This window comes from Camelus bactrianus, chromosome 28, assembly GCF_048773025.1.
Source record: "Camelus bactrianus isolate YW-2024 breed Bactrian camel chromosome 28, ASM4877302v1, whole genome shotgun sequence".
Classification (NCBI taxonomy): domain Eukaryota; kingdom Metazoa; phylum Chordata; class Mammalia; order Artiodactyla; family Camelidae; genus Camelus; species Camelus bactrianus.
Window position 1 is genome coordinate 15630320 of NC_133566.1, and position 15247 is coordinate 15645566.

The window sequence follows — 15247 nt, forward strand, 5'->3', positions numbered from 1 at the left end:
ACCTTTGGGTAGAACAGTTGGATCACACTTGGAAAACACAAATGGTGATTTAAACTGTAAGACCCAAAGACAAAGGATCCAGACCGGGCAAACAAAGCTGCTCACAGAGTGATCTTCTGTGAACAGGAGCAACCCCAGCACTACTACGCCAGCTTCTTTCTTCCTTGATTCTTTCTTTTTTGGCCCATCATCTCGGCATCAATGGAGACACTTGCCACTGGATGTTCAGGTCCTTCATTGACCCTCCCAGGGCCATTTTCATTTTTGGTCATTTGGTTCAAGGCATTTCCATGTTATATCTAAATGTTTATTCTTGAGTTTTAAACTCATAACTATGGTGTATGACCACTGGCTAATTCCTGCTTCTCTCTCAAGTCTGCAAACATCACTTCTTCCAGCTGGTCTTCCTTGACCATCTTGACTAGGTTGGGTCAGGGTTATGGGAGCAGTGTGATCCCCTCCACGAGCATCCAGTACTTACCTTCTTGTAAGACCACTCATTCATTCAACAAGTATTTCCTGCATTGAGTGCCTGCGATGTACCAGGTACTGTCCTAGGGCTGGGACTGCAGGGGAAATAAGAAAGACCCAGACCTCTTGGGGCTTAAGTTCAGTACAAGGACAATAGAAAATACACAAATCCATATTTTAACACCTGACAATAAGTGCTATGGAGAGAAACAAGGTGAGATAAGGAGATGACAGGGACTGGGGCCAAGCTGTCAAGGAGGCTTCTTCAAGGAGGTAGCATTTGAATAGAGGCTTAGATGAAGCAAAGGGGTGAGCTTCACAAAGGCCAGGGAGAACGTTCCAGGTAGAGAAGACAGCCTGAGGGATTGGTGGCACCTGGCATGTGGCAGGGGCTTAAATGTGTGAAACAGATGGAGGGATAAAATTTATTCTTGTCCACCTACACACCAGACTTTGTATATATTCCTTTTATCTGAAATGTCCTCTTCCCTTTCTGCCTACCCAATGCCTCCCTTTCTTTAAACATTCCCCCTGATCTGCCCTGTTAAGCCAGGCTTGCTTGAGCCCACGGCCTCAGCACACTTGATCGCACACACCAGGCACAACAGCTGTGGGCACCTTTGGGCACCGCAAGAGTCTGCACAGCTGCAACCCTGGGAGTGGATGCAGTGAGGTCACTCTCAGGTAGGCCCTCTGGGGAATGAGCACCCCAACTTTGAGACCACAAACCAGCCCCTCTGTATGGACAGAGAGGCAACTGCGTGTTATATGGCAACACAATCAGACTTTGGGATTGAGCTCCTTTCTCCTTCAGCCCCCAGGGGAGAGGGGAGGGGCAGTCTGCCCATCCCCACTGCCCCCTCCATACCTGCAGACAGAAGACCCTCTGGTGTCCACTTTACTGGGTCCCTGGTTGTGGCGCATTTGCCCTGTCGGTCCAGCAGCAGCTGGTACTCTCTCGCTCCTATGACAACAGCCTTGATTGTGTATTTCTTGTAAGTTACTTTTCTGCTTCCTTTTTACTGCTCAACAGTCCCAGAATGCCTGCCCCTTGCCCTGTCACAGGTGACCGCCAACCACAGCCACCTCTAGCTCCATAACAGGTACTACTGACATAATTCTAATAGGCAAACTGTAGACTCACCAAGATTTATACATATTTCACTTTTATTACCAATCAAAAATAAATTCCATATATTGTTTAGCAAATATTATCATTGTTTTGTGACAAAAGACACAAGAGTCATAACAACAAAACTCCCCGAGAGTCAAACTCATAACAATGCCAAAATAAATCACAAAAATATACAAATTAAAATCTTATGCAAAATAAATATGAATTATTTGCTATGGTGGCTGTGACTTGCCTACCCATTCTCAGGCCATTTGCGAAGTTCTCCCTTCCACGGGAAGACGCGCAGGGCTGGGCCAGTTCCAGGGTACGGCTCAGCCCAGGAACCAGAGGTTGGAATAGGAAATGAAAAATTGCACTGGGAGGAGGAAGTCATCGGACCAGTAATATTTGGAAATAATCATGACCCTCTGCGAGAAGTGATTATAAAAAGGGAAGGGGAGGGGACGGGAGGAGGGACCACCTGCTGATAGTAACTGTGTGTGCAAAGAGGTAGCTGTGGAAGTGTGTGCACCTGCTGCTTTGACTTCACACACACGTGGTTCAGGCCGTGGCTTCACCCCACCTGGCACTCAGGTCAGGTGCAGGAACACAGTTGTGCGAGCCCCCATGTAGATTTGGAAAGCAAGCAGATCCTGTAGAAAGCTAAGGGGTTTCCCCCAACAGGGGACAAAGGTCTGGTGTCTTTTTTACCTTATGGCTGAGAACCCATGGATGTCACCATCTTCTATCCAGACTTGAAGGAATTAGTTCTGTGACTGGGGAGGACTTTAAACTGACCAGGGGCCACCATACCTGGTGCAAGACATTTCCTGATCCCAAACAGAGCACTTGGTTGAGGAAAGGAGTGAATAAATAATACTCAGGAAGGCCTGCAGAGTCTCCCTTGCCTGATCTTGGGCCCCAGCAACTGTTTCTCCTGACAAAAGGGCCATCGTGGACCGTGGTCCCATAGCCTCCCTGATGGTGGGAAGCCCGCAGCTCTGCAGCAGGGCCCGGTCGGCCCCAGGGTAAAGGTGCTGGGGTGCGACTGCTTGTGGGGTGGGGCTCTCAGGGTCCAGTACCACGAGCTTCAGCCAAGGCCAAGATGACACCTCACACTAGGATTACACACGTGGGGGAGACAGGGCTGCCAGCTGTGTGCCTTTCAGATGGGAAACTCCTTTCCTGGGTTCTGTAAGTGTGTGAACAAGGCCAGGTAAGCCTCAGCCACAGAGGAAAGGGCATGAAGAACCTGCTTAGGTTGGCTTCCTATATGTCCCCTGGCCCTCCATCCCCAAGAGGCATTGGGGTTTTGGGATTAGAAGCAGAGCGTCTGGAAGGAAGAGCTTCCTGGGTCAGTGACTGAGACTTGACTTTCATTGTTGGGTGAGAAGGGGGACTAGTACTAACTGCTAACAGCGTCAGTGCCCAGGACCACGTTCCCCCGGAAGAGTACCCCAGACAAGTGCCCTCTAACGCAGATGCCCTCCCCACCTGGGGAAAACCTTTGGTGAAGGTGAGGGCAGGGCCTGGGGAGCAGGGGTTAGCAGTCTTAAAGGTGCAAGGCCCTGCCTAACACTTGGAGTCAGCCCTGTTACAAGGGGAGAGTCCAAAGGGGCGAATATGAGGCAAACCAACGGGACAGCGTGAGAGTCCTCAGCCCAGCCCAACTCACCAGGAGAGCCCATCTGCAGAGTTCTAGGAAATTCCTGGGTCCAGCGATCGACTGGAGGAGGGTGCTCCTCTCCACAGTTGGGCGTATCACATCCCTGATCACAGCTCCCCAGGATCCCTTGGCCTCAGCGACGACAGACGAGCCTCAGTGCACGTGTCTGGGCAACTGTTCTCCGCACTATTTGGTTCTTTGCTTCCTGGGAAGAACTGTCTTCCCTCCCAAGAGAAAACCTTTCTCCCGCAGGCCTCTGGGACTCCATCTCCGGGGGAGGCGGAGAAAGAGTAGGCTCCCTGAGTCAGGGACATAGCCAGAAGGTCACGGCTGGGAGCAGATTATGGCTATCGCTTCCCGGGGTGAGAAATCCTACCCCTTTTAAAGTTTTTCTGGGAAAAAACATTGTTTTTAAATAAAGTTCCTTAACCCTGTCTTCCCTTCCCCGTATATTTAAAAAGAGGAGCTCCTGGTCACCAGCCCACTGTCCCACTTGTCCAGGGCTGGGCGGCCGCTGCCCCGGAGCTGTTCAGAGGTGCCTGTCGCAGTCCAGATGCCCCTCGGGCTGGGGGCCATCTGGCTGCTCAGTCAGACAGGCTATCTGTACCCCTTCCAGCCTAACAGGCTCCTTGTCTTCGTGTGGGCCCACCGGGGAGGCCCCCGCGGGGCTGGCGGGGGACCCCAGGCCCTCCTGTCAGATGGCGCTCTCGTGCGAAGCTCTGTGCAGCAAGGAGTTGCGCTCATTCAGGAGCGTCGTGGTCTCATCCACCACGGGCAGCTCAGACTTGTCAGTCAAGTTCTCGGTGCAGATGGTGCACCCATCTGGGGGGAACTGAGGGCAGTTCTCCATGCGGGAGGCCAGCAGCCCGTTCTGGTACTGTTGCCGGGTGATCTGCAGGGGGAAGGGATGGGGTTCACTGAGAGCAGGGCAGGGGGGACAAACCCTACATGAGACCAGGGGGAAAAGGGCAGCCGGGATGGAGGGTGCAAGTCCAGAAGAGAGGGCAGGACCCACTGGGGTCTCAAGAGCCCATGCAAAGAGTGAGGAGCAAGAGTAGGAAGGACGCACATCCTGGGTCTGGGCCCTCCGTGCTGGGTGTGGCAGAGCAAAGAAAGACCCCTGAGGCAGAGTGGTCCAGACGCCCAGGGTGAGGAAGAGGGGGCCGCCCAGGCAGGGGCCCGCGGGGAGCACTCACTTTAATGTACTGGAGGTCCATGAGCGCCCGGACGCTGAAGTCGGAGATGTACTGGCCCAGGATGGAGCTGCCGAACTGGTTGCTGCTGCCCGCCAGGGGGGCTGTGCTGGCCGAGTCCGAGCGGTCCGGGTAGCTGAGGGAGGCCGAGCGGCTGAGGGTCGTCGGGTGGGACGGGGAGCGGTCTGTAGGGGGAGAGAGGCTGTCAGGCTGGGAGCCAGCCCAGGGCCCCTCACAGCCTCCTGTCTAGCCTCATCCCGCGGATGCCCAGGCCATGGTGTCCCCACCGGGAACAGGAAGTCGTTCTCGAGCACAGACGGAAGCGCTCACTGCAGAAGGTCTGACTTCATCAAAGCAAATGAGTTAGTTTGTTTAGGACTTACTGTTGTGCAATAAGTATTAAAAAGTCTCCCAAAACAAACACACAGAACAGAAAACAAAACCAGAGACACAAAGTTTACGGCTTCAAAAGCCCTCATTTCCCCAACAACTAATCAGGCAGGGACGACATGATGATTACCCAAGCATGTCCCTGTCTCGACGACAGATTCTGTCAAGGGACATAAACTACGTACTTTTAAATTATACAAAAAGGAGGAATCTACAGTTTGTACTCTCTCACCACACCGATTACCCCCCCAACAACATGACACTCTGTTCACATCTCAAAATGCCCTTAAGAGCTCAAATGTATGTTCCGCGCACGACCTGTTCCATGAACAGTCCTGCCACGGGGTCTGCTGAGCCCAGCCAGCCTGGCAGGGCCATGGGGGAAGCAGGTTCCTCTCCCAGGAGCCGAAAGGACTCAGAGCTCCAGGCTTCCCAGGTTCCCAAGGCTGATCCAGTCCCCCACCAGGGGGCAAAGCCTGGGGTAGTGGTGGCGGTGCCTCTTCCCGCCCTAGAGGCAGCCCTGGGCTCCCTGCAGCTGATGGTAACCAGGAAAGGGGAATGACTCAACCTCTAGTGAGGAAGGAACCGATTCCTTATTTTGAAAAAGGAAGGGCACACACTATTGTACATCATTAGCTTGTAGTTTTACGAACACTCAGAAGAGAATAAAATGCACCAAGAAGTTATCTGTGAAGGCATGCTGACTTGTTTTAAACAAACAGGAAGTGATTTGCTTAGTTAACTACTAAGTTACTATCTAACTATTGAGTTAGCTGTTCTAACAAATAGCCCAGTGAAAAGAGCAACCATTGAATCTGGGTGACCGATTTAACCAAGGGAGACAGGATTGAATAATACTCTACCTCTGAGTTTCATTCATAAAACTGGGAAAATGCAGTCTGGACAGTCTATGATTGGGTGGTGCCCAACCATTAAAGGATCATGTGCACATATCACTTACTCTAACTTAAGTAACATTTCTGGTTAAGTTCTAGAAAAGAATAGAAATACTAGGGATATTACTTAATATTTCACATTAATTATTTGGATGATGAATGCTCTCAATTATTCCTTATTAACACTCCAGAAACAGAAACTGAATTTAAAACCAACATAAATTAGTGACATGACCTATTAAAAACAGAAGTCCTAGAAAGAAATACACCAAAATGTGAAGTGTTTGTTTCTGAACAATGAATTTATAGGTGCTTCTTAATTTTCTTAAGACTCTTTTCTACTTTCTCTATTTTCTAAATAAGCTATGTTACCCTTTATGATAAAATTTTTTAAATGTAACAAAATAATGAGGTTTTAGACTTGGTAATTCCATCTCTGAAAGAACAGTCTAAGGATATAATCTTTTTTTTTTTTAAAGGATGGCGTCTTTTTTATTTTATTTTTTTTTAGGTAGAGGGGCAGTGATTCGGTTTATTTATTTATTTCAAATGGAGGTACTGGGGATTGAACCCAGGGCCTCATGCGTGCTAAGCATACACTACCACTGAGCTATACCCTCCCCATCTAAGGACATAATCTTAAACATGGAAAAAGGTTTTTTCATTAAGAGGTTTACATCATGGTGTTATTTAAAATATAGACCCCCATGAATATGCATATGAGGATAATAAATGAAGGCACATCTGCATAGTGAAATCCTGGTGCCTCTAAATAGAAAGCTTACGGAAAAGTGTCTCGGTTCCCATATTAGGTAATCAGGATTCATACCATGTACACACAAACTCCTGGCCATCTGTGAAACAAGAGCCAGTACAGAAGAAGAGAGGGAGGCTGAGGCGTTGGCCAGCGAGGCCAACACGGTCCACTCTCTTCTCACCAGACACCCCCTGCTCAAAGGCCATTAATGGCTTTGTACTTCCCGTTAGTCAAAAGCTGGTTGTGCTTGAACAGGACAAGTGACTTCTAAGTCACCTTTTCTTTTTTTTCAAGAGGATCAATAGAAAAATGTGCTTTGGTACATTTAAGAAGGGGAAAAAAAACCCAGCTGTACAAACAACAACAAAAAAAGGGGAAACAGTTGACTGAAGTGATAGGTTTTTAGCAGCTTCTTTAAGTCATGCACTGAGACTGGAGCTCAAAGATACTCGTGATGCCCTGAACCGCCTCTGGGCTCACCAGCCCAGGCGAGAACTCTGCGGACAGGACCCCCACCTTCCACCACCCTCTGCTGCCTCAGGATACATGGCATGGGGATCCCTCGAAGTGAATGATTCTGGAGCCAACACAGTTCCCACCAACCCTGGGACAGGGCTCAGGAGGGTGACATATCAAAGGCCAGAAACAGCGCCAGCATTTATCTGACCTTTTCCTAAATACTTTCTGATTGGGATGTCACACTTCAGTTGTAATAGACAAAAACCAAATAGTAACTGAGTGCTAACTAAATGTCTTGTATCAGTGCTCTCCCTCACTGCTCCTGACAATTCCAAGAAGTGGGCACATGTATCATTCCCATCTCACATGAGGAAACGACACTTAGAGAAGGTAAATCAGTGCCCAGAATCATTCAGCTGGTATCTGCGGAGACTGCAGTCAACCAGGGCAGTCTGCAGCCGCACTCTTAACCGCCCACTGGCTGCCTCCCACTGGCAGGTGGACACCAGCAGCAAAAGAATGAAAAGCAAAGCCTGTGAGGAAAGGTGGAAAGTTTTTCAGAGAAAGCTGGTGGGATAACAAGTCATCCTGCTGAGGTCTGTGAGTGACCCTGAGCAGGTAGTGTGGAACAGCTGGGCTCACTTGGCCTGGCCAGGAACAAGACACTCTCTAGTCCCAGCCTGTGTGCCTGTGCCTGTGCGTGTACATGTGTGTGTGCGTGTATGTCTTCTCAAGGACTGAAGGACCTTGGAGGAAGCCCCTCCAGGACCTGGGCAAAGGCACCCAGTAACTGGGTCCTGGGCCAAGCAGAGCCAGCACAAATCAGGCTGGCCCACAAGTGTGAACAGGCGGGATGCCTGCAGGTCCACGGGCAGGGCAGAGTGTGTGTGTGGGGGGGCTAGTGCCTGCTGGGAGAGGTTAATGCAGCTGCGGGATGCGGACTCAGGCGACAGGTGGCAGTCAAACTTCCCCAGCCATGCCAGGTTACCTGAGAGCCAGGAGAGCAGGGAGTTCCGCTTGCCAGGCGGACACCCGACCTGGGTTGAAGGCACTGGAGCAAAAGAGGAAGAGGTCAGTGATGGGTGGGGTGGACATGGAGCCACAGGAACAGGACGGAGAAGGCTTGCTGCAGCAGAGAGGTGGCAAAGTGGAAAAGGGGAGGAGCTCAGAGAAGAGCGGAAGCCGGTGGAGTGGGCCCAAGAGCTCCCACAGTGAATACAGAGTCCCCCAGAAGTCATCTTCCCTCCCTTCCAGCCACTCCAAATGGGAACTGCGGGTCTCCAGGTCAAGGGACAGAGCCTAGGACCCTGACCCAGGCTCGGAGGCATCGCTGCAGAGAAAGAGTGCTTAGAGGACTGTTCCGTGACTGTGTGCCCTGCTGAACAAGATTTCCCAAACTGGATGGCAAGAGATGCTCTTGGGAGGGGCAGAGAAGTCCTCCCAGTCCTAAGGCATCTGGGCAGAGGCCACCTGCTCCAAAACCCAGCTCTGGAGCCTTGTTTCTCACCCACTCTCTCCCCGGGAGCCTGCTCAGGCTGGTGGATGAGCTGAGCTGTATCAGTACGCATGGGTGCCTGGCCCCCCTCCACAGGGTCCTCTCTGTAAGGACAGCAATAGGCTGTCCTGTTGAGAGCACAGAGACTGCCCAGAGGCTGCAGTGCCTCCTCGCTGTGGGCCTATCCCCAGCACCAAAGCAGACTTTCATTCTCCAGCCCGCAGCAACCAGGGCCCCTCTTAAGGCTCGGAGGGGACACACAACCAGTGAGGAGCTGGGCTCGGTGAGATGTGGGCATCATCCGCAAGTCTCCTCTGGCAAGGGCAGCCTGAGCTGCTTGAGACTGGAGAAGCAGAGGGTACCAGCGTTGCCCTTCCCAGCACTTTCTATAACCTCGCTCAGAGGGTGTCCAGTCCCCTTTTTGTCCCCAAGTCCCTTTACTGCATCAGAACTGATCCTTAACCAAAAGGCAGTGAGTGGCTCAGCCCCTCAAAGAGCCAAACCCACGTGCAATCTGTGCGGCCAGTGGGCCCTGGCCTGGCCCCCGACCAGGGGCTCTTTGGCCTCCTCCCCCGTCGCAGTCTTCATGAGCAGGGCCCTGCCTCCATGTCAGTTCTCCTCCTAGCATCATGGCCAAGGAAGGCCACTGTGGCCCGCCTGCCCGCTGGCCCATTCAGCTGTCACATGTTCCCCTGCTCGAGGGCCACTAACAGCCTCCTGCTTCCTATCACAAGCAAACGCCTCAACTTTCCAGGGCTCCCTGACACATACCCATGTTTTCTTCATCTTCTGGGAAGCTGGTCTTAGGTGCCCAGGACACACTCTCAGCTCCCTCTAGGCCTCTGCTTGGACCTCCTCCCCATCTCTTCCCTCCACCCTCTGAACTCAGTTCCCAGGGACACGTCACTGCTCTTCCCAGCCCTGGAGCTCTGGCCCGTGCTGGCCTCCTCTCCCCTGAGCCACCTGGCTTACGAGCCTTCCAGATTGCCCTAGGTTCTGGAGGGCCAGTCCATGTCCCTCCCGGTCCAGGCATGCTGGATGGCAGCCCAGACAAGGCCCAGCGACTCACCAGAGGGGGACGCGGACAGGGCCATGGTCCCGTAGTAGGAGAAGGCGCCCGTCTCAAACTTCATGTTCTCCTTCCCGGCCTCCACCTCCACCTTCCCCTGAGCGCACACAGGTCAGGGTTCCAAAGACAGTGGGAAGGAAAACACAGATGGAGTGAGTGGGGGTGTGGGCCGCAAGGAAGAAGAGCTGGTGCCCGCCCTGAAGACCCGGGGCAGGAGGAAGGGCATGGGGGAGGTGGGTGGGAGCAGAGGCTTGAGGGCTGGAAAGCACCGGGCCCCTGGGTCCCGGCAGGCGAGGGGCGGGGCAGGCTCACCTGCAGGATGAGGATGAAGTAGTCGGCCGGCTTGTTCCTGGTGTACAGGTAGTGGCGCACGTAGTACTTGTTGTGCTCATCAAACTTGAGCTCCTGAATGACGTCTGGGTACTTGAGTAGCCGCAGCAGGATCTTCTCTGATATCAGAGAGGGGCTAAACTGGGGGACTTCTGCAGGAGGAGAGATGAGGACTTCACGCAGGGCCGGGAATACAGCCACTGCCACACCCCTGGAGGGAGCGCCCCCCAGCTCCTGCCTGCCTGCTGGGCCTGAATGAGGTCTCCTATACTAACAGAACACGACTTCAGGCAAATCGCTTCACCGGTGCCTCAGTTTCCTCATCTGTAAAATGGGGATTTAAAACTTCACAGGGCCGCTATGAGGTGAGATGGGGTAACAGATAAAGACATTTAAACACATGCTCGCCACATGGGAAAGGCTTGATACATGTGACTATCATTATGGTCATTATCCGTGTGATCAATATCCTAGCAGGAAAAACGCAGGGGAAGAGATTATCACAGCTTTAGCAAGTTAGGGCTGGGAAGGAAGTTGGACTGGGGCAGGGAGGACAGAGCAGGCAGGCATTTTCCTAATCAATCACCCACGTCTCCAAGGGAGCTTTGAACCAGGAGCAAGAAGAGAGAAAAGTCACTGACTAGAGGTCAGGTCTCCTGGGACCCAGCAGACGCAGGTGGAGGTGAGGCAGAGACAGATCCAGGTGCTGGGAGAGGGTAAGTGGGCAGAGCTGTGGGCTGCACCCGGGAGGAGGCAGGGTGGGTGCAGGAGGCACATGGAAGGGAGCCTGGTACCCACCTCAGGTCCTCCCAGCACTTATTTCCAAAATAAACCCGAATCCTTCCTGGAGGTTTGCCAACCGCAGGAATCTCATGGGGTGGTGCCTCACCCTTCCCATAGGCAGCCAAACTTTCCTGGAATCTTTCATCTGCCGCAGCCCTCGTCCCCAGAGGGGGCTGGTGGGGAGCAGCCAGAGACGGGTGTGTCTCCCTCTGGGACTGTATCCACTGACACCTGAAGGCCTTCCTCCTGCTCTTACCTGTGGCCAGGAAGCGATGAGCAGCCAGAAGTAGCTGAGGTGAAATTTTCACCTTGAGTTCATTGTCAGCATCCTTGAAGGCTGAGAAGTCACGTTTGTTTTTCTCAGATACCCGTTTCCGACTTCGGTTGTCAGCTATAAGAGAAAGAATCTGGAACTGAGAACAGCATCCCCCAGGGACTCAGGAACAGCCTAGAACCCGGCAGCAGCATCTGGGCCGAGGCACAAAGGCAGGAGGAAGGAAGGTGGCTCCTCTCACTGCTCTGAGCAGTGTGCTCCCAGCTCCCAGCTCCCCTGCCCAGGGCCAGCACCCAGCCTCCCTGTCCCCACAGTGGCCGTGCCACCTCGGGACAGACATCAGTCTGAGCAGCACAGGGTGTGGGGTGACACTCACTGTACATGTCAGACTCGTCCAGGATCTCGGACTTGATGATCTCCTCGATGACGTCCTCCAGGGTGACCAGGCCCAGCACCTCGTAGAAGGGGTCACCTTCACCCTCGTTGTTCACCTTCTGCACGATGGCCAGGTGGGACTTCCCTGCAGGGACAAAGTCCTGAGTCAGACAAAAGCAGAGCGACTGGTCATGAGACTCCTCGACCAAAATGTTAACACATCTGGGGCCATGAGTCACTGGGGTGGCATCATGAATGGCCTTTTCCCTTTTCTGTAATTCTTGAAGTTTCTATTGCAAACAGATATTGCTCTTATGAAAAAGAAAACCAAAAGTATGTTTTAATTTAAAGGCATTTACCTACTCCTGGGCACATATTCGGAAGGAACTCTAATGTGAAAGGATACCTGCACCCCAATGTTCATAGTAGCACTGTATAAAATAGCCAAGACATGGAAACAACCTAAATATCCATCAACAGATGACTGGATAAAGGAGCTGTGGTATATTTATACAATGGAATACTACTCAGCCACAAAAAAAGAATAAAATAATGCCATTTGCAGCAACATGGATGATCTGGAGATGATCGCACTAAGTGAAATAAGCCAGAAAGATAAAGAAAAATACCATATGATATCATTCATATGGGGAATCTAATGAAAAAAGAAGACAGTAATGAACTTATATACAAAACAAAAACAGGCTCACAGACATCATAAATAAAATTATGGTCACCCAGGGAGAAAACGGGTGGGAAGCGATAAATTGGGAGTTCGAGATTTGCAAATATTAACTACTATAATACAAAATAGATAAAAAATAAATTTAATCTGTATAGCACAGGGAACTATACTCAATATCTTATAGCTACAATGAAAAGCAAGAATACGAAAACGAATATATGTATGTGTATGTATGACTAAAACATTACACTGTATACCAGAAATTGATACATTGTAACTGCCTGTACTTCAATTTAAAAAAATATTTAAAAGCATTTAAGAACCATTTATTTAAATAGAATGCAAATGGCAAAGTCCTGGATGATACTGTGTATCAGGGGCTCCCGGGACCCCTGGGAAGGGGAGAGATCCAGCCTGACAACCCATGGACAGAGGAGCCTTCGGACAGAGGGCTCCCCAAGGGGCTCACATCACCCACCCCCTACAGGCCAAGGGACATTCACATCCCTTCACCCAGCTCTCCTTGGCAAAACTCCCCTGCATGCCCCCAGGGGCTGTGATCCTGCCCAAGGCAGGGGCTCTCAGTTCCCAAAGCCATTAACAAATTAGCCCAGGCTATAATTAGGCCAGGCAGCTTCTATAATGAGAGGAGGGCCACCCTTCCAGCTCCAGCAAGAGAAAGTTAGGAGGCAGAGGGTGGGAAGGAAGGATCCTTCACAGAAGCTGCGTGGGGTGCAAGGCTCCCAGGCCCTCCTCTGGGTCCCACCCTGCTCTTGTGCCCCTCGCCCCAGCGTGGGATGACAAAAGGGTGACAGCCAAAAAGGGCCTGGCCCGCACTCTGGATGGAAAGGGACTGGGTGTCCCACAGGCAGGGACACAGGTTTGGAGGAGCCTAAGGGGAGAAGCCCTGGAGAGCTGTGAAGGACAAGTCAGTGTCTCCTGTCAGCTTCGTCTTCACAACTCAATCTCAGGCCTCACTCTAACGCCCTGTCTGCAGGGGATGTTCTCCAGGTCTCTGCGGCCACGGGGAACCTCAACCCCAGGATGCACTCTTCAGAACTCCTAGGGGCCTCTTAGGGAGACAGAGAGATGCCAATTCTCTTGACTAGCATTTTTTAAAAATAAAGGGAAAAATCTTTATTTCCAAGTACACCACACGTGATGAGGGGGGAGTACCATTTTGTGAAACTTTTCCACAAAATTCTGGTCACAATGAGACACTTATTTTCAGTTGTGGTTAAAAAACTTTCAGTGCCCTGCGGGACAGAACCATGGCTAGACTCGATTAAAACTCTCCCAGGGTCTCCTCGAGATGAGGCAGCAAGAGCCCCACCGAAGCCCCCCCGGCAGGCGGCGGCCAGTCGGGGCCAGGCCCCCAGGCCTCCTGGCCCGCTGGAGGCTGCCCATCCGGAGTAGCCAGCTAAACCACATCACAGGCAGGATCCAGGACTGAAGTGAGGCCACCACCTCCAGGCTGGCACACTCTAAGAAACCGGTGTTCGGGGAGACACACAGGCCCCAGCAGGCACTCTGGCTGGTGGGCGGGTAAACGGGCACTCACTTCAGAAGGCCAAACTGGCAGCGTGTCTCAAAATTAAGGGTCCCAATGCTTGGACTCAGAAATTCCATGTATAAGAATTTATTCTCTGGATATAATTTTCAAAACGCAGAAAGAAAAGCAAAGGGGTTCACCAGAACACCCTCTTTAACAACCTCAAACCTCAATGGTAACGGAGCAGGGGTACTTAAGTGGAGCCATGGCTGCTGTGGGGAGAATGCGGCAGAGCTGGATGGACTGAATGCAGAGTGAAGCCCTCGAGAGGCTACAGTGTAAGAGCAAATAATGGGACAGGATACATGGAGCCATCGCCTGCAGACGGGGAGGTAGGGGGCTTGAACTGCCCAGGAAATGTCTGGAAGAGGTCACAGCAGTCACTTTGGGGGTATTTGGAGACTGAGGGAGGGGCCCTACTATCCCTTACTTTATGCCTTTCTCCATTGTTCTATTTGCTGGGCATGTTTTACTTCTAGAGTGTTTTTTTTTTGTTGTTTTTTCAATTCAGAAAAATTAAAGGGAAAAACAAAATGAAAGGGAACAAAGGGAAACCGGTAAGAGTCTAGGGTGAGCAGGGACCCTCTGTGCCTAACCTGCCACAGATTGAGCACCAGGGAACAAGGCGTGTGTCTGAATGTGGCTCAGCTGGTGGCACGCTGCTCACTACCCAGGAGTCAGCAACCTGAGAAAACGTCCTCCTCTCCGCTGCACCCTCTAACTAACCCAGAGGCTCAGAACAAGTCCTGACCCACAAACAGTCGCAGGTCACACTGAGCCTCACAGGGAAGGGCTGGCAGCTTCTCAGAAGGATGCAGATAGCCCTCCTGTAGATGAAATGAGCAGATTCCTTGAGCCACTCAGCCCTCCTGCCTTCTCTCCGAGGCTTCTTTGTTCCTGGAATCCAGCGGGGCACATGGCCGCCCTCTAGTGGCAGCACTTGGAGGCGCGCAAGCACCCTGGAGGTGCGCCCACCTGGGGCACTGCGCCTGGCCAGCCTTCCTCTGTCGACTGAGAGCTTGGTGCCCTGGTGTTGACTGTGGCTGGCCTGTTGAAGCCCCACACAAAGGTGCTGGGGTGGGGGCCAGTCAGTCACCCTCTGCTGGCCCAGGCACAGGACCCTGGGCTGTGTTGGCCTTTTTCTAATTTATCTACCCAGAGGGGCCATTTTTTGGTCTTAGCAGAAACTTCTCCTCCACTGGCCAAAGAACCTCTCTTGCCAAAGTCACCAGTGACCTCCAATGGTAGGGTCTCATTCTCAGATGACCTGTCCAAGCTGCAGTCTCTGACAAGGGATCAACTCTCTCCCTCCTCCTGGAAATCCGATGTCCCCCGGCTTCTAGTACACAGCTCTCCTTATGTTCCTCTGACCTCAGGGCTGCTTCTCCCTGGCCTCTTAATGCATGAGGGTCCCAGGGCTCAGTCCTTGCACCTGGTCACTTGTCTCGTAACTTTAAATACAAGCTGTAAGTCAAGGTGTCTCAAGTAACTATTTGCAGACTAACCCTCTCCTGTGCCCTCCAGACTCGTATATCCAGCTGCTGGCTGACAGCAAGCTCCATGCAGATGTCTAACACCTTGAACTTAACTCGACCAATACTGAGCTCCTGCCCTTCCCCCCAGGCTTCCCCAATCCCCACCCATCCTGTTAATGGGGCCCTGGTGGAATAAACTTTGCCTCCTTTAGTTCTCTACCCTTCTTATCCAACCCAGTCAACAGATCCCATCAGCTCTGTCT

At 51.9% G+C, this 15247-nt stretch overlaps 1 protein-coding gene across 3 annotated transcripts in view; it reads right to left on the reverse strand.

The window, feature by feature from the left end:
• Positions 1-2638: 2638 nt before the first annotated feature.
• The window catches only part of CNNM4 (cyclin and CBS domain divalent metal cation transport mediator 4), a 33358-nt gene continuing 20749 nt past the window's right edge, over positions 2639-15247 (reverse strand). Inside the window, exons 2-9 of one of the 3 annotated variants that reach the window (XR_012503003.1) lie at positions 11274-11417; positions 10880-11014; positions 9823-9992; positions 9511-9607; positions 7935-7997; positions 4448-4629; positions 3261-4143; positions 2639-2777 (exon numbers count right to left, since the gene is read on the reverse strand). Coding sequence is in view for 2 of the 3 variants with exons in the window: in XM_045519612.2 (XP_045375568.2) it covers positions 3946-4143; positions 4448-4629; positions 7935-7997; positions 9511-9607; positions 9823-9992; positions 10880-11014; positions 11274-11417 (989 nt within the window). In the remaining variant the exon portion in view is untranslated. Of the gene's footprint in view, positions 4144-4447; positions 4630-7934; positions 7998-9510; positions 9608-9822; positions 9993-10879; positions 11015-11273; positions 11418-15247 lie in introns of all 3 variants that reach the window. The other 2 variants (XM_045519612.2, XM_074354542.1) reach the window with 2 other exon arrangements.